This window comes from Chroicocephalus ridibundus, chromosome 2, assembly GCF_963924245.1.
Source record: "Chroicocephalus ridibundus chromosome 2, bChrRid1.1, whole genome shotgun sequence".
NCBI classification, from domain to species: domain Eukaryota; kingdom Metazoa; phylum Chordata; class Aves; order Charadriiformes; family Laridae; genus Chroicocephalus; species Chroicocephalus ridibundus.
The window spans coordinates 998,017-1,017,048 of record NC_086285.1 but is presented as its reverse complement, the minus strand read 5'-3'; the positions used below and the strand labels follow the sequence as shown (position 1 = coordinate 1,017,048).

At 46.0% G+C, this 19,032-nt stretch overlaps 1 protein-coding gene across 3 annotated transcripts in view; it reads left to right on the top strand.

Moving 5' to 3' along the window:
* DHX30 (DExH-box helicase 30) overlaps positions 1-19,032 on the top strand; it is a 34,956-nt gene that overhangs the window by 2,683 nt on the left and 13,241 nt on the right. Inside the window, exons 2-7 of one of the 3 annotated variants that reach the window (XM_063324189.1) lie at positions 1,259-1,310; positions 12,519-12,649; positions 14,925-15,035; positions 16,871-17,226; positions 17,991-18,117; positions 18,757-18,906. In XM_063324189.1, coding sequence (XP_063180259.1) covers positions 1,280-1,310; positions 12,519-12,649; positions 14,925-15,035; positions 16,871-17,226; positions 17,991-18,117; positions 18,757-18,906 — 906 coding nt within the window. In that variant the 5' untranslated portion in view covers positions 1,259-1,279. Of the gene's footprint in view, positions 1-1,258; positions 1,311-5,047; positions 5,263-5,316; positions 5,704-12,518; positions 12,650-14,924; positions 15,036-16,870; positions 17,227-17,990; positions 18,118-18,756; positions 18,907-19,032 lie in introns of those variants that run through there. The other 2 variants (XM_063324187.1, XM_063324188.1) reach the window with 2 other exon arrangements.

Sequence of the window (19,032 nt, the reverse complement as noted above, 5' to 3'; positions counted from 1 at the left end):
ACTTCAGAGCGTTCAAGGACTTGACTCTTTTTGTGTCAGAGTAATATTGGCCCTGTATAATTTATCAGAAATACTCTTGGCGTTAAAATGGTTTGTACCTCAACTGAGATGATGCCTAGGTGAAGGGGGCACAAGACTGCTATGTGGTCTGCTCTGCGCTTGCAATTTGCATTCCTCCCGTGACTTAGCTCCACGGTTGAATGCTTCAGCCTTAAGAATCTTGCTCGACTGCCACAAAAGAGTTTCCTAAGTTTGTTCAGTCCAGTGAGTTAGTTATACCAAGGGTGTTTTCCTCTGCTAGTTTTGCTAATTGCTACAGCATGTACAGTTTTTTCACTTTTAAACGAGTCAAATAACTATGTTTTTATTTAGTTAGTCATTGAAAAAGACAAAGTGTAGACTTCTCAGCAGCAGCGGGTTTGTTTTCATGTGCCCGCAGGGAGGTGACTTGCTGAACAAGGTGTCGTGTCCCCAGAGTTCTGTTCTCCAAGTGCTGTTACTTTAGGCCTTGCTTGCTGTTGCTGAAGTAAACGGTAATTTTGTCATTAGTTTCACTGAAAGCAAAAATGGATCATTTGAAAGCATAATAATTGAAGGAGATTAATTGTGTGCATGGGAACAGCCATCAATAGGGATAGTTAACGTTAGCTTTGTGTCAATGAGGACCCTCGCCCATCTGATCCAAGTTTGTTAGAAAATCCTTGTTACCCTGCCATGAAGAACGCCTAAAATGTATTTAATATTTGGCATGATAGATGAAGCACCCCAAAACAAAGTTGATTTTTTTTTCTTATTTGAGTGAAAGCTGTTTTAATAAGAAATTAAAAGAGAAAGCTTAACGTAATTTCGTCAAAGAACATTATCAAAAGTACATGTTTCTTTCTTCTCTTGTTTTGCCTTACAAAGGGGGAATAATGGCAGTGGTCTACCTACTTCTGGCATTCTGACTTAAAAAGGTTTTAAAAAATATCCCCAAATCAATATCGTCGCAGACATAAAGCACTTCCAAGAGCTACAAACCACTGGTTGAGAAGACACTTCATCCCTTTGGGTGTAGAGCGGGACAATAGCAAATAGTACATGCACGATTCAGATGAAAATGGGAGAATATAAACGCCAAGGTGGAATTTGTTGAGGGCTGTCAGCTTTGTCTTGTGCTAAAGACAGCTAGTTTCAGAAGCGCTAAGCACTTGAAACATCTCAAAGGAAATATTAATTCTGACTTCCTGTTTCTTCTTGCCACCTCTTGCTTTCCCAGGAATCAACCCTTTTCACTGTGATGGAGATGTTCTCGCTGAATTCCCTTAAAGGTAAGGACCTGAGACAATCTTCAGTTCAACTCTGATTTTTTTTTTTCTTTCTTCGTTCAGCGATTTAATGCTATAGCAGATTGATCAAGAACATTAATTTGTAAGGAACAGTACTGCCCTTCTCAATGCTAGATAAATGAGAGGTTTGTCCTACAAATGTCTTTGTCAGACTTCCTTCTCAGTGCGTTAGGTTCAAAAAAGGAAGCTGAGATGACTCTACCTGAATGGCGATAGCTATGTGACGTATGATGTCAGTTTTTATGTTTGAGAGACACTTTATCTCTGAGGGGAGCCCAGCGTGCAAAACTTGGGCTTTAAGCGTAAAGCGAAGGTTGTTGTAAGCAGCGTAACGCAGTTGTGTTGTGGTTAGTGTAGCACAGGAGTTCCGTGTTGCAGGTAAGCGAGGTTACAGTGAGTACGAGAGAGAATTTCAGGGAAACAAGAGAATTTGGAAGGGGAGAAGACCTCTTGTGTTCTCCAATAGGTGACAGTGTTGACCTGTTTGCTATTAGGCTTAAAGTAAAGGCTTTTTTTTCCCCTTTTAATTTTATGCTCCTAAACATACATGCATCCTTTTATACCAGTTCAGTAAGTGCTTTTGCCTTGATTTTTGCAAACCTTAAATATCTGTTTATTATTGTCATGTCCTTTTTTTCCTGTCATCACTTCACCAACCTCTTTCCTTAGGTCATATTTTTTTTAAGAAATCCCTCCAGTCACTGGCTGTTTTTTGTTTTCTTCTATTGTTCTTTTCTGAACTCCGTTATTTGGTCTTAAAATGAGGTGCATAGAATGGAATACAATATTCCAGCTCTGGCTGAACCAGGGAGGGATTGCTGCCTCCTGTCTCAGGGAAGTCGTGCTTCTGCTTTAGCACTTGGGGAACACAACCGCGTACCAGCCATTCCTGTGACGCTGCCATGCTACTGACTCACCAATATTGTGGGTTCCGTATTTAAAACAAAAATTCCCAGAATGCTTTATATGTCCAGGGCGTTAATTATGTACGGAGTCATTTTAGTTGGGAATAAAAACCCTCTCCTTTGTCAAATAGCGTAACCTGGGTTGGAGTCTGAGGGAGAGAGAGAAGGACCTTTCCCTGCGAGGGCTAGTGGTTTGTCGTGGCCAGACCGGGATTGGGACTCTGGGTGCTGTGACACTCGCACGCTGGGGGAAAAGGAAGTCTTTAACGTAACGTGGCTTGTTAACGAGCTTCTGCATAGCGCCGCTGCCTCTGCAAAGGCTTGGCCAGAGAAGATGAATTAACCTCAGCTCATGGAAGTGAGCCTGAACTGGCAAAGCCTGGGAAGATGGCTCTAAGTGATTATTTATACGCTGTTTAACGCTCATCTCTGCAAAATAAAGGTACTTGGATTGAGTATGTGGGATCTGTGACGCCTGGAATTTTTTAATAAATTGAGTCTTAACTATTTTTTTCTGTGCTCGTAAGATAATTTTTACATCATTTACAGTGACAAACCACTAGCCCTACCCGTGTCTGCCTTGCCGTGCACCAGCACGCTGTCTTTCAGCATCTTCTCCCAGATTTCTCCTTCCCACTGACTCTGTCTCTCCAAGATTCTCCCCAGACATGTATTTTATTTATCTGTTTTCTTTTGTTTGTTTTGCTTTTAATCATTGTGGTCTCCAGCCGTGGTGTTCATCCCTTTTGTGTTTCTTCTCTGATGTTCACAACTTGAAACAGCTTAGTAGCTGTGATTATTATTTCTTTTTTTTTTTTTTCCCTTCACTGCTGGACAGTTTATTGCCTCATTTAGATCTTGGGAAAATGCTAAATAAACCAGCGACTTTATCAAGTTAAGTAGTTTCACGGTAGATTCGCCTTCCCAGAAGGCTGTATTAATGTTTACATATTATTTCCAGCCACCCCTTTCTTTCTAGTCCTCCTTGAAGCTTTTGTTTCCAAACCAAATTAAGTTTATTTCTGAAAGTAAGAGTCCGTGCAACTTGCTATCAAAAGGTTTACATATAATTCATTTCCTTAAATTGAGTGACTTGTCTAGCAAGATTTGTTTTCCTTTATAATTAGAGTGCCAGAATAACTTTCATGTCTTTTCGAGGGGGGGGGGGCGGGGGGAAGGAAACTTTTTCTGTGTCTTCTGGTGCCGCTTCAAGATCTGGAGGTTTTTGTTTCCCTTTGGTTTTGGTTGTTTTCGGGTTTGTTTTTTTTTTTTAGTAAAAAATACCTCACGGACAAATCACTAGCTAATTCACAAAGGTTCTAAAAAGTGCATATTGGAAAAGGCAAATTTAGTGTAGTAAAACTTTTTTTTTTTTTTGAGTGTTCATGTATACTCTTCCAGATTTATTTTTTTTAATACAGGGTTTTGTTTGATAACTTTACACTTCTTGAACCTCTTCTTGTGGAATCCAGGCTTTGTAAAACTTCAGTGTGCAGTTATGTTAGTTAATTCTTTTGTGGCTGTTCAAAAATTTCCCTTTCTGATTTAAAAAGAAACAAACAAAACCAACCACCACCCCAAAAACAACCAACCCCCCCCCCCCCCCCCCCGCCTCCTTTTTTATCATGATGCTTAAACAACCGTTCATGGAAATTTTTAATTTACACACAAAATATCCACCAAGTCATTGGCCATAAAAATGATACCCTGGTTTAAAGAAACGCACAACTTCAGGGTGGTCCCAGGTGGATGTTGCGGCCAGAGATAACACAATTTCTATATATGTATTTTTAGTGTTTATCTCAAATGTGAGTAAACAGGGGGCTGCAGATGGGCTTTATTTCTAGTGCCATACACCTGAGCGTGAATTCCGGGGTCCGACGGGTGTTTTTGGGTGCGGGTGGAGCTGAAGACCAGAAACTCGGAGCGAGGGCCAGGTTTGGGGCAGTTCCCCAGTTTCTCCGTCCCTGTCGTTCCTTCGGTCACCGGTACGAGACCAAGTTGCCTCTTACGTGTGCAGGGATTGCCAGAAACGTGTGTGGGAGTGAAACCCAGGGCAGCCAAAGGCCATGGAAAGCAGAGTAAAAATTGCATTTCTGGTTTTTTTTTTTTTTTTTTCCCCCTGAAATTAGAGAAAGTTAGTAACGATTCTAAAATAAACCCCATATTTGGAGGACCGGCCCGTGGGTTGTGTGTGCAGTATCAGCACCAGGTTGCTCAGATCTCGGAGCAAATGACTCATCCCGTTGTGGGAACGTTTTTCTGAAGACACCCTGTTTAGTTTTGGGGGTGGGTTTTTTTTGGGGGGGGGTGGGGTGGGGTGTGACACCTACAAACTATTCCCCAAACCCCCCGTACCCGCATCGCCCGACGCAGGAGCGCACGCTTTGGCTTGCTGCGTTGTTTCTGTGTCAGGAGGACGGGCAGCTCCGGGCAGGGCTGGCAGAGATTGATGATGCAAGATGGTTTGGGTTTTTTTGGTTTTTTGTTTTTTTGTTTTTTTTCAAAAAGAAAAAAGAGGAAGAAAATGTCTTTCTGCCGGTTTATCACTTCAGCGGGCGCCGTGATTCCCCCGCCGTGACCTTCTCCCGCTCTCCGCCTCCACGTGTTCCGCCAGGGACACGAAAGCACCTTCTTTTCCTTTTCCCTCCTTTGGCTGTGTCGGGGCGGTCCCCGGGTGGCGTGGGGTGACACAAACACCCCCTTTCCCCCTCCCCTCCCCGCACCCCCCGGGTGACAATGACAACTCTCCCGGCGCCGGGTCCTCCCCCCCGCTAGGGGGCGCTGCGCCCGCCGACGGGCCCTTCCAGCCGGAGCCCCCCTCAAGATGGCGGCGCTGGGGTTGCTGCTGCAGGCGGCGGCGGCCTGCGGCTCGGCTGGGCCGCTGCGCCTCTGCCGCTGCTACCGGGCGGCGCCGGGGAGGCGCGGGCTCTGCACCCGCCTGCCGGCGCCCGACAGCCCCGAGGAGGCGAGGCAGGAGGAGGAGGCGGGCGCCGAGGAGGAGGACTCCGCCGCCGCCATGGTGAAGGGTGAGCCGGGGGCGAGGCGGGGCGGCGGGAGGGGGGGGGGTGAGGGGGGGGAAGGAAGGAGGAGGAACAACCGGCGGCGCCCCCGGTATGCGCGGCCCGGCGGCCGGGGAAGGCGCGCCGCGCCGTCCCCGCACGCAGCGGAAGGGAGGAGCGAGCCCCGCTGCCCGGTGCTGGGAGGAGGGAGCGTGAGCACGTCCCTCCCCCTGCAGCCGGGCCGCGCCGCCCGCCGCTCTGCTCTCGCTCCGGGCGGCCGGGCTAGGCCGCATCGGGCCGCCCGCAGCACACCCCCGCCGCCGCCGCCCGGCAGCGGCCGCCGGCATCGCGGCCTTCGGGCCACCCTATCCCGGGGAAAAAAAGGGCTCCACGGCGGGATGCGCGGCAAGGGAGAGGAGCCGGCCAGCTGCGGCGGGGTCTGCGCGCACGGATGCGCCGCCGCCGCAGGTAACGGGCCGGGGGCGCCGGTGTGCCCCGGGGGGGGTGAGGGGGGGGTCCGGTGTGGGCAGCGAGGAGGGCTCCGGCGGGCAGCGAGGGCCGAGGCCTTTGTGGAAGCCCCCGCCGCGCTGGGCGGGCGTGCGGCGCTCTTTGTTGGCGGGGAGAGTTGGGTTTCGCCAGAAAACGGGCAAAAAAAGGGGTGCGGAGCCCTTCGGTTCAAGGTCGCCGGTTGGAAGCCAAGCCGGCCCCGGCTGAAAGTCCTCGCCGCTTCTCATCGCCCGCCGTGGCCTGACGCGAGAGAAAAAAAGAATAATCATAAATGGATCTTTCGCTAGAAATCCTGATGGATTGAGCACGCCCATCGAGCATCCGCCAGGAAAACTGCTCTGCCGTCGCCGTGCAGCAAGTTCCGTTAGGTCAGAGCTGGAGCACGCTGCGGGCCGTTCGGAGCCGCGCTTTATCCGCGTTTCGGGTACAAAGGGCTTCAGTCTGGCCTTCCAGCAGGTAGTCTTGCTGCCTGAGCCCAATGAAATGCTAATTGAGATGCTGATGACTCTTGTTAACATAAATCCTGATATTTGTGGTGTCTGTAAATCTGGCCAGGGGTGATGCCTCTGTCGAAAGCTTGGAAGACTTCTCGTTTGGGTGTCAGCCCTTCGGCCTTCACAGAGCTGTGTGTGAGAGGGCACGGGGTTCAGGTGTTTGAAGGGTAAATGCTTTCCTGCTGTGCAGAAGAAATCGTTACCTTTTTAAAAAGAATATTTGAAAGTGTGTTTTGGTGTCGTGTTTTTACAATTGCTTCTCTTTAGATTATGAAGTGTGGAGAATGCTTCTAATTTAGAAAGATACAAGTAGTTTTGTGCTGGAGCTTACTGATTCCAGGCTGTGACTTGAACTGCTACATTTTCCCTTTGAAAATCACTGCTTTGGTTTGAGTTTCATTTCTTAGGCTGTAGTCTTCCACTTTGGAAATTTGGTTTATTATTACATAAAAAGTTCTTCTTCTTCCCCCCTCCTTATGTCTGTGTTCTGTGCCTCCTTCCCACCCTCCAGCTCTCTGTATTTTCTAAATTCTTTGGGTCTTAGTTTCATTTTCCTTTCAGAAGCCTTGCTGAGCTTTATCTTGCAGCTCAGATAGTCTTTAATTGTTGCATTCAAGCTGTTCAACAGAGCAAATTAACTTACTTCTAAAGTAAATGCTAAACCACCCCAAATTATTGTTTAATGAGCTGGTTCAGGTGTTGCCTGAGAAAAGTAGTAAACCAATTTTTTTTTTTTTTTTTCTTCCCTCTCTTGTACTTCATTCCTCAGCACTTTTTCTAACATGCTTTTTCGGAGAGTGTTTGAGTACTTTATCTTTGGGCTCGGGTTCACTTTCCTGGAGTGTCTGTTGCCATCGGTGCCTCGCCGGCGCGGTTCCCCGTGGTGGCTGTCCCTATGAGGTCCCCCAGAGCTTGGGGGTGTCAGTGGGGGGTGCCCGCAGGCATGCGAGGGCCGCAGGGGGAGAGCTGCTGGGGTTGGCCTCATCCTTACGATCAGTGTGGTGGATTGACCGCGGACGGCTCTTCTGGTGAGAGTTTGGTGATATTGGAAGATTCATTTCGGATGAGCAAATAAAAAGTCCTCCAAGTCTCACAGTGAGTCTGCCGTACCTGTATAGCTGCCACTTGAACACGTAGAGATCGTAAAAGTTGTTCTAAAAAACTATTGATAAGGGCAAGTTGTAAGCCTTCAACTTACAAACTGATGTGTTGTTAGTTGTCATCGTTTGACTGCTTTTGTTACTAGCCTTGGATACAAATATGGAAAAATCAACACTGATCTGAGGCCAGCTTAAAAAATGGCAGTGCTGTATTGGTATTAATGTCTAAGGCTTCACTTCATCAGTCTGGATGGTGGGATTTTGGAGCAGGATGTGTGAAGAGAGCTTCTCTGCCTGCTCAGTCAGCTCTGTGGCGCTTCTCGCTCCTCACTGAGACTTACGTGATCTTGACCTCTGTTTTGCTCTAAGACAGAATCTTTCTCTGAGACTAATTAAATTTGCCGTCTCATAGTATCCCAGAAGAATTGAGGTTGGGCTGAAGCTCCGGATGCCTTGTGGCCTGATCCCCTTCTCAGAGCGGGGCCAGACTGGAGCGAGTTGATCAGGGCCGTCTCCAGCCAAGTTCTGAACGTCTCCAACGATGGAGATTGGCCATCGGTCATTCTTGTTCTCTGGGTGATCTCACTTGCTTTTGAAGAAACCTTTTCAGTTTTACCAATTTTTAGGTTTGTTCTTGTTTAGGCGAGAACTGCACGTGTGTTTTATTACTGTGTATACTTGAAAGGAGCCTTGGTCAGGGTCGCTACATGGTGGTTTAAAAAAAAAACCAACAACCAACAAAACAAGACAAAACCCCAAAAAAGTAATACTGTTTTGGTGTACTCCAGACCACGCTGCCAGGTGGAACTTTCTCTGTCTCCCTCCATCTCTCCCTAGTAAAACATGTCTGGGCTAATTCCTTATGAAATGGATATTATGGAGCCACGGGGCTTTCTTCTTCCCTGGGAATTTTTGATGCGTTAGGAGCATCCTTCACTGACTTGAATTTATTACTGGGGGGGCTTATATCCCGATGGGTGTTGTGTTTAATACTTTGTCCTTGCTGCTCATTTGTTGCTTTTCCAGGGATGCTAGTTTGTTGCTTCACCAGCGAAGAGAATTTGAGGGAAGATAGAAACTGTTGAAATCGATCTAATGCTCCTCTGTCTTCCTTGAACAACACTATGGGCCATTTTAGTTGTGCTCTTGTTGTACCTGACGGTGTCTTTGCTTGGCAGATTTGTTGAGGTTAATAGAAGGCTTAGCCACTACAGCTGGGAGCTTTTTTTGTGTGTCTCTTTCTTTCAGCGTTGCTTGGAATTATCATTGACTTTCACAATCAAGTTAAGCTAAAGCACTCACTGGCTTTGAGGAACTTAAATTAGTTAATTGGCTTCTTTGATAACCCCACCCTGAATTGTCTGCTATCCAAGACAGGCTTTTAATATTCCTTCATGATCTCGGAGCTGCGGTGTGGACATCATATTTGTTTCTGACCTGATAGGAATTGAGTATGAAAATCAACTTTCTTTTGTTTCGGGAGCATTAGGTTATACCCTGTGCCTCTGCAGGCCTGTGACTACCGCTAATACGATTCCTACCCAAATACCTGTTCTCAGCAGGGGGAGAACGAAGACACTCTTTGGAGAAAGATGCCAAGAGATCCAATCTGGCAGGGAAGGAAACATTCTGCAAATCCAGTTCTGCAATTTCGGGTTGTTTCTTTAAAAACTACGAGCGAGGCATGGCTTCGTGCAAGATAGGATCCTTTCAGCTCTTGAATTTGGGATAAGAATGGGCTGAGGGTAATCCATCAAGCCTTAGAGTCGCTGTTGATATGTCAGATGGTACTGCTGAATATGGCATTGTCAGCTGTGAAGAATACATTGTGTCTCGGTTGGTAATTCAGAGTCCGATCTGCAAGCCAGAACTAGGCTTTGTTATTTAGAGATCCTATTCTTCTTTGCTCTAGAATGGATTAAATATTTAGTCCTGACTGAGGAGTCACCTCAGAATGTAAGAAACTGGCTCTGTCACTATCTAATTAAATTTTTGGGGCGGGCATTTAAAAAGAATGTACTTGTTACCTCCGCCTGTTATTTATCACAAAATTTCTCAGGGTATTGTTTGTGAAAGGGGAAGCAACTAGAGGCCAAATAATACAGGCTGGTACTAGAGGGTTTTGTTGTGGGTGTGGGGGTTTTTTTTGGTTGTTTTTTTTTTTTTTTTAATTTCTCATTTATTAAGTGAATTTAATAGTGCATTTGGGAATTGTGTTAGTACTCCTCCCTCCATGCGTCCCAGCGATGTAGAATGGAATAGAACTGCAGAGTGCCAAAGTCTTAGTCACTTTTCCAGTTTTCTTGAACAGGTCAAAGTCTGAACGTGGTGGTGCTTGTTCTAGGAGTAGGTAGAAATGTCACATTTGCTGTATAATTACAGAAAATTGGCTTGTAGTTCTTTGTTAGGCTGAGACTGTTTTCATACTCTCTTGGCCAATACATAGAAGGTAATTCATGGACAAATAGCGTTCATAAATCAGAGTACTTCCGTAGCATTCCTCTGTAGTTGTCCAAGAGTTTTGCCTAAGTTTGTGTGAGAAACAGCAGCCTGTGGGCTTTTTTTAATTCTTCTTTATAATGGAAGACACTGTGGTGGACCGTCAGGCACAGGAGAGTGGCAGAAGGCCCATTGGTGTGTTGTGTGGTCTTTTCCACATTAGTATCGTCGAAGGAGATTGAGCAGGTAGCGGTTCTGATCTCTTCATTTTGACGCTGCCCTCCAAATACCGGCTTGTCCTCTACGTACCAGGTTGAAAAGTAACACCAACCTGAGCCAGTTCTAGCTGCGAGTCAGAACTAGACAATTGTCGAATTACAATGCGACCTCTCTTCAAATGATACCCAGCTCTGGACATTCTTATCGCGGGCCGTGGAGGTTGTATTTCAGTGTCTCCCTGAATATGTTAAGGAACCCAAATTCCTGCTGTATCTGGTCCGTATGGCTTCTGAGGGAGGTTTCTCTGAGATTCAGCTGGTTCTTCTACGGAAGAACTTTCAAAACTAAGTGTCACCAGTAATTATTTTTTTCCTGAACTCTGGATCAGCATGCTGGGCTTTTGTTTGGTTTCTTGGAGAGGGTGATATGATCAGTAGCATGGTGTTTTGCTCTCCCTTGCCCAAGTATCCACAGTCTGGCAAGCGTTGGGCCTTCAGTGGTACAACATAACTCTCTTGCCTTCCCAAAAATCTCTATGATTTCTCCGCTGGTCATAATACATCCTCAGGACTTCACTTTCCCGTTGCTGATGGCTCTTCTACATGCCTGTTTTACAGAGCCTTTCTCTTAAATGCTGGCTTTCTTCTCTGGAGCCAATTACTGCGTATCTTCATTACAGCAACTCTGCGGTCAGTTTTCAGCCACACGTGGTGTCAGATCTTGGTGATGCCCTAATGAGTGTGACTGTTGGGTCATTTCTCCTTGGGTTTGGTCAATCAATCTGAAATTCCAGATTCTGGCAGTACCGATGATCGTGTGTTGCTGACTTCTCGCTCTTTGCTGAAACTTCCCCTGAATTAGAGAATTAGAAGCCTTCTAAAAAGCAGTGCCCAAACCCATTGATGGCCTGCAAGAAGGTGAATGAAGTTCTGACTGCCTGGGCAGCGTGTGTTTGTGATGTTGAGTGGACACATGATTAGCTGTGCTTGCTGCTGCTGGAATGGGAGATCCGTTCCTCTCCCCTGTTCCCTCCCACTGGTTTTGGGTACCCACAGGGCTGTGCAGTTGGCCGATGTACTTCTAAGGCAAACAAAAACCAGTGAACTCCCTCTTTCTGGTTTAGCTTTCTGTTGGATTAGGGCTGCAAATCATCTCTCCGTACGTTTGGGTTTGTGCCAGAGCTGGAGCAGTGGTGGTGGTAGAGCCTGGGAGAAGTGGCACCTACCCCTTGCTGCAACAGTGAGCTGTTAGATCTGCCCATTTGTGGGAATTGTTATCACATTAACCTTAATCTGATCTTGATTGGGCTGCTGCTCAAAATAAAGGCTCTCCCCTGCAGTGCTGGATACGGTGACGCCTGTGAGAGGTGAGTTAGAGCCGCTTCCTCGCCGAAACTGCTGGGGTTGGCATCAGGGAGGAGGCTGGAACATGAAGTGGGCGTGACATTGCGCTGTCTGGGGGCAGAGTGATTTTTATTATTGTTATTTTTTTAAATGAGTGATTTGAACCCGTTATTAATATTCCCTTCCTGCATGTGCTGTAGCCTGAGCAGCATTTTCTCACCTGCCGGGGCAGGGGGACCCGTGCTCAGCGAAGCCGGTCCTACCTGCCGCCTCAGGCACTGCTTCTCGCCTTCCTGCTTGGGCTGGTTTCTCTCCAAAGACTGTGTTGGCAAACTTCTTTCCAGGGCGTTCTCTGAGCAATTTAGTACAAAACCATAGTCCCAGCCTCTAACCAAGCCATCTCGATAAATTCAAGGAGAAGGGACTAGAGGTGAAGTAGAAAGTCCCCAGGCGTTACTTCATGTTACTGCTGATGGCTGGATCTGATGTGTAACTTGTGTGTTGTCCAGACCCTTGGTTTAACCCTGAGGTGATCTGTATGGTTCAGGAGGGGGATGAAAATAACCAGAGTCTGTTCAAAATAGATATTGCTCAGTTTGTTTTCGATGTCGAAGAACGACGAACAGAGCCGCCGTGTTGAGGAAAGAGCAGCAGCTCCATGCGTTAATCTGGGCTTTGAATTCTCTGCCGGGATATTTGTGCTCAGATTCATCAGGTGTATGTAGTCTGTTGGGGCTTTTTTCTGTTGGTACTGTATTCTTTTGCGGGGGGGGGAAGTCTTTCCAAACTGTTTTGTGATTGTTAGTGTCACTGAATCATGGAGTTAAACTGTCGGCGCTGCAGCTTTAACTACAGGATCTTCATACTTTTAAAAGAGGGGAAAACAAATAATCTGTGCATTTCAGAAGCGTGGGATGTACGGTATTGCTGCCTGTTTTGGATTTGCAGTGTCATCTTGCATTTGGAGACTTTGCACTCCTGTGTACCATTTTGCTGATGCCCTGAGACGTTGTAGGTGAACCACTTAATACCTCTGCTTACTCTTCGATCTGTAACCTTAGAGACACTAATGCTCGCAGAGCTGCAGTGAAGCAGGTGTTCTAACATGTCTTGGAACAGGACTGCACAAGAATTATAAGACATTTAGTTCCTCTGTTGATTTTTTTTTTTTTTTTTTTCAGATTCCAGAGACTTATTAAAGGAATTTCCACAGCCTAAAAACTTGCTCAACAGCGTGATTGGACGAGCCCTGGGCATTTCTCATGCAAGGGACAAGCTGGTGTACATCCATACCAATGGGCCGAGGAAAAAGGTAATCCTGTTGTGCTGGGAATGGGGAGCGGGGAGGTGTGTTGCACACAGGGTGGGAAGTGAGCCAGGAACCCTGCTAATCCTGGAAGTAACTCTTTAATAGAGAAAAATACAGAAGCGTTTTAATTCCATGTGTAAGTTGCGTGGTAATCTTTCGAACAAGAAATATTCTCACTCCTTCCCGTTTCTCTATTTTCACATACTTTAATAGGCGTATATAGATGTAGGTCCTGTCCCTCTCCTTTTGTGTGGGGAAGGCTGGATTTTTTCTTTTTAGTAGCTTGCTGTTACCGGCTTTTCTCAGCAGAAAGATACATTATCTGCACGTAAATTCGTTGAGCGATGTAACCCGCTACCTTAGAAAACTAAAATTTAAATGTTAATTTCAGACCTTAGTAGACCCAGATTTTATTGTAGATTCAAATAGAACAAATGCTTAAGCCTAAAATGTTCAATTTCAACCAGAAAAGAAGAATTTGTTTGTAATGGAGGGAGGCTTCTAATACTACTTAAAGGCACAATGAAATACAGACTCTTTTTTTTGTTGAATGAAGTAGAGGAATTCCAAGCAAACAGTTTGCCAAGTAGTCTGAGCTCTTACTGGGATGTGGGAGGCCTAGATCCAAATCCGTGCTATAAACCGAACAGGAGTTTGTAGCTGCTGGGTGCTCTGTGTTCAAGGGTTTGCCGCCTCTTATCATACCCCTCTCATGCTAGAGCAAAAGCTCTTTCCAGCTGAAGTTCAACTGTAACGTACATTCCAGGAAAAGATTCAGTTCTGAGGGATTAACATTTTCCAATAACATTCTGTCTAAAATTTCCCAGACAGTTTTTATTACCACATACTTTTTAAGCATCCCTGCATTTTAGGCAATACATAAGTAACGGTCACTTCAGAGTTCCTTTATTATTTGTGTGTGTGTTTTTCTTGCTTTTCCTCGAGCAGTAGTGCAGTTTCCTAACCTAAATTTTGGATTAACATAACCAATGCCTCATCGTTTTAGTTTCGTAATCAGTTCGCGTTCTTGCTAGCACTTAAATAGATGAACGTTAAGGGCAACTTCAGATTAAAAATGAAAGAGAAAAATAAACTGATAAAGGAGAAAATCAGAAAAAAGGATGGCAAAAAGAACCCCAAAAACCAGCGTGTGGGGACTAAAGGACAGGTGAGACAACCTGGAGAAGTCTCCGTTGGAAGTGAGCAAGGGTTTTTTTGTGAGCACCAAATAACTGGGCCTTCATGAGACAATTTTTTTTTTTTTTTCTCAGCAGGTCTGTGCCTTTTCATGCAGAGCCCCTAGGCGAAATACGCAGCAATTTCCTACAGTAAGATGAGATTCAGATGGCAGGCAGGCAGCCAGATGTAGGCTGTTGAAAAGTCAGGAGCCTTTTCTCTAGCCTTATAGGTGGGGTTTTCCCAGCGGACCTAAATGCCACCTTTCATCTTTGCTGCAGAAACAGGAGAGAATTCCTTAGGCATTTCCCTCCTTTGAGCCTTGCAGAAACTCGGCTACGGCATCTGCGGGGCCAGGAGTAGAACGAGTTCTTGATTTGGAGCAGTTTTTGAAAAAGGGCAGGGTTCAGCTTTCAGCGTTCTCTGCCTCTGCAGGTTTTTCGGCTGCTCTCATCCAACTGTACTGGGATAAGAGGAGCTCTGGTGGAACTGTTAGTTCTCTTAATAGCTCCTGTTGGGCAGCGCAACCTGAGGGCTGGCTTCTCATGCGCCTGATGAGTACGGTACCTGCCTGGGTGGCTGTGATGAAATATGCTGCTAGTTAAAATGACAGCAAGGAAGCAGTTAGGAAGATTTGCTTGCCATTGCACCTGGAAACGTGTCAGAGTGTGCACGTAGCTTCTCAGGTATGGTCTGGTATGCTGCAGCGTACATAGGAGCAGTTACTCTGGAACGGAATTGTTCTGGTAATGAGCTCTTGGCGTTTGGTTCCTCTGAGCTGACACACTGCAGCCGGTGAAGCTCTGGCCCAGAGGACGTGGCACTGTGCTGGAAGTCGGCCTGGCTTCTGGGCCTGGCTCAGCCGTGCAGCTTCTATGTGACTTTGGGCACCTCATTTCCCTTTTTCAGGCTTTTTTTTTTTTTCTATATTACTGGAATTAACTTTCCCAGAAAGGGATCGAACAAGCAGTTTGTTTGGGATTTTCATTTGTTATTCTCTTCTTAGCCTGGAGTTCAAAGAGGTTTGAAGTAGCTGTGCTCCTGGTGGAGAAGAGAAATTGTTCTGTACTGTCTCGCTTTACTGGTTACCTTTGCTTTTCAGAAAGTCACCCTGCATATAAAGTGGCCTAAGAACGTGGAAGTGGAAGGCTATGGGACCAAGAAGATTGACGCCGAGAGGCAGGCAGCAGCTGCAGCGTGTCAGCTCTTCAAGGTGAGCTTACGCTCCTCCTTAGCTTGAAGAACTGAGCCTTTGAGTGTGCAGACCTCGTCCATTTCCATGGTGTGATTTTGGACTTTTATCTCTCTCTTTGCCTATTCACTTTCTTAGTAGGCCTATCTGTTAATCAAGGGTAGAGGGTGAAATCTTGAGCTGTCTGAATCCATTTGAGCTTAAAAGCCCACTTACTTCAGCCAGGCATGAGCTCACTAAATTCTTTGAGTTCTGGTCCTCGTTCTTTATGTCCTAGACCTTAGTCCCAGCATCCATGGCAAGAAGTAGAGCTTCCCTCCAGCATATTTTCTGTTTCTGTTCACTGATTCACACTTCTGTCAGTCTACCTGTGTGTATTTGCAAGTGTAGTACCTTCAGAGGCACTTGTTTCCTCTTCGTGTGAGTCATAGTGTGTCGATAGTGTTCTGCTTTACAATCGGTCTTTTAAAGTTATGTTAGTCTGCCACTTATTTCTGGCTGGAAATGGTGGATATGTATGTGCAGCCAGTATCAAACAAGTGCAGTGAAGTTATAAAGGTGTTATAAATGGTGTTACGTAGCAGGTACTTGACGATAAGATGCAGTTTTGTCCTCAGTTCTGTCACTGACTGTTGTCTGTAACCCCGAGCAAGTGAGTTTGCTTTTGGAGTTTCCCTTTCATCTGTGGAGTAGGAACAATGATATCTTCCTACTAAGGAGCCTAGTAAAGACGCTGCAGGTGCCCTAACAATAGGAGAGCTTTCGATTTGCTTGGAGATCAAGAAACCTACATTAAGAAATAACTATTTAGTTCTTAAATTAAGCCTTCAGAAGTTAAGAATTGCAGCATTAAAACAAGCAGTTGCTTGGGCTGGTTTCTTTAATCCTATGATGAGCAAAACCTGTTTCACGGACTGACTTCATTTCACCTGAAGCATGGTTGGTGCTCATTCAGTTAATATTCACTGGAAATATATTACTGTTTTATCCTCACTGGTCAATATACAACAAAAGCATTGTTTCCTGATTTCTTTGAGAGCCTGGAATTTTTAAAAGGGAAAAAAACCCCTACCTACGTTTATATTTTTCTCCAGATTTTGGGAAGCAACGGAACTGTATTTTCAGTATGGCATTAAAAAAACCAAAGAAATACACCCCTGACACCATAGAGTCAGCATGCAAAGTTTTGAACTCTGATGCTACGCCAGCTAAACCTATAACCTAAGAGAAAACCCTCGTGATGGGAGGCCTTGTGCAATCATAGCTATAGAACAGCTATAAATGGCTGCTTTAAATAAATAGTCATCAGTTCAAGAAAATAATAGTGCCTGGTTGATACAGAGACTGTCTGAATATAATGACTTGGAGTAGAGCAGCTAGCAAAGGGAATTCTTGTTGTCTCAGCCCCTCCTACAGCATAAAATAATACAGCCTTGTCTAACACGGGGCCATTGAAAGGCCTAAAGATGCAATTCAGTTTATTGCAGCGGTCTGGTAATATGTGGCCTGTGTGGCACTCTAGATATGTCTGCAGCGTCATGTAAGGTTCAGTCCTAAATGTAGGTGGTAGGCCAGCAGTAATTAGGAATTCTCCTGTTTCAAAAAATTCTGGGTTAGGGAGATCTTACGACTGCTCGTACAAATAAGTGTTCCTGTGAAAAGGAAGGAGTAAGTAATTACTTTCTTAAGTAATAATGTCAAGAGGAAAGCTTTAAGTTTCTGAAAGTCCCTTTTTCTGTGGGATATGGGGAAATTGCTTCTGCGTTTCTCTCCTTGACCAGATGAATTTCGGTTTCCTGCAGCATTATCTGTATCTGTCTCTCTACTGCAGCCAACAATGCATTTTTCTCTTGTAGGGCTGGGGTTTGCTGGGGCCGAGGAATGAGCTCTTTGATGCTGCAAAGTACCGGCTTCTCGCTGACCAGCTTGGCTGTCCCGACGAGAGGTGGTGCTCAGAGGGCAAGTGGCGCTCCAAGTCCGGACCTTCTCTGGCCGACCTGTCAACCTGCTGGCGACGGATGGAGCCGGACGATTCCATCCAGCCCATGGAACAGGGCAGGATGCCTAAAGCAATGAGGAGAGAAGAGCTGGAGGAAGGGGAGCTAGAGGAAGGGGAACTGGAGGAAGGAGAGCTGGAAGAAGAAGCAATTGATGTTTCTGATTATCTACCGATGGCACATCAGGATGCTCGGACCCCAGGCAGAGACGCAAGGTACGTCTGCCCTGATAGCTGCTAATCCAGGGCAGTAAAGAAGAGAGACATTTGTAGCTGATGTGCTCCTGCGGTTCCTCTCAGTTGAGCTGCAGCTTTCCACGTTGCTGATGTGGCCTATAGATGGGCCAAACCCCGACGACTGCACCATTCGCTGTGGGGCAGCCTGGTTTAGTACCCGGCTGTCATCACAGGGGAACGCACAGGCATCTTCTCTGGAGCCTTGTGCTTTGGATAGGCTGCTGCCTACTTCTTACCTGCCTTTCTTATTCTTCTGCGCCTGAAGAGGCTTCCGTTCCTGGAAATCAGACCTTTTTTGACCACCCTGGTTTTGAGGGCAGTAATAAATCTGCTGCTCTTCATCACCATGGTTGCTTGACTTCATATTATATGAGCACAAGTCTTTGATTTTTACTTTTTTTTCAATAGTCAACAGGAGTAAGATCAGTAAGGACCTGGTGGTTGGTTTTAGGGATGTTCCTTGGATTCAGTATTAATTAATTATTTATTAAATCTGTTAATATCTCTTGATGCTATCTGGTTTGTAGTGCTAGTGTAAAGGTTCGATTGCGTTTTAGTAGATGGCTTTACTGGGCTGGGTGATTGTTCTGTGACTCTCAGTTTTTAGTAGCAAGATAGAGCTTGACTTTTCAGATGACCAAAATTATCTGTGCCTTTAAGTACGCAGTAACAGACCTGAAGTGAGGTGGGTCTGAGCACAGAGTGGATATTTGTTTATCAACCTGTTCTCATCTTCTGTCTAGCCGAGGGGGGAGTTCCATTGAAATGACAGATGACAACACTGCCATCCGTGCCCTGACACAGTTCCCGCTTCCCAAAAATCTCCTGGCCCAAGTGATTCAGATTGCAACCTCCTCCTCCACAGTCAAGGTAAGGTGCTGTTTCACCCCTGCTGGGGATGAAGCTCAAAGGCTCCCACTGGCATCGCTTTGGATGCTTTTCTTGGGCAGCTGAGAACTGGGGAGAGAAGGGAAGTTAAAACTAGGCCTAGAAGTATCAGCCTGAAGAGCAGGGAAAAGACTTTGCAGTGAGAACTGAGGAAATATCTTAAAAGAAGCACGAAGAATGTTGTTACTTGAGGCCAGGGCAAGAGAGGAGCTGCTGTCCGAATGAAGGAGAATATTTTCTAAGGTGATAGGTTTGCGTTTCTGCGTATGTCTGCAACAAACGCAAGTTTGTGTTACTCAGAGCGATGTGTAATTTCTGTGCTGACGGAATCTTTCCACAATTCAATTCTTGCCAGTATCCGGTGATCCTCCTCGGTATGTGTCACCCATCTCCTTTCCAGACCTCATGTGCTTAGCAAACAGTAGCTGTTCTCCACCCTGTAGGCTCTCAATCATGTTCTCCATGCAGCTGTCTGCTCTCACTTCTGCTTAGCCAGTGCCTTGTGAGGCAAAAAACCAATTTAAGCTCTGTTTAGAAATAGTGGGGTGTATTTGAAAGTGCCTGCCTAGTTACATAGGCCCTTAACACCTCCTCAAATCTGATGTTGTTTGTGTCTTTTAGGAATATATGCAGTTCCGTACAGTAGGCACCAAGACCAAGATCTGCAAGCTCACGCTCCGCTGGCCCTGTCCCATGACTTTTGCTGCCAAGGGCCGTCGCAAGGTGGAGGCAGAAAACAAAGCAGCGGCCCTGGCCTGTCAGAAGCTTAAGGTAAGTGCATGTGGCTCCTGGATCCCATGTGTAATGTGTCTGTGAATAGAGGCTCCTTGTACCTGGCTTACCGTGTTTGAGCCTAATGAGGCGATGCCTGAAACTCTCTGATCTTTGACTTCATGC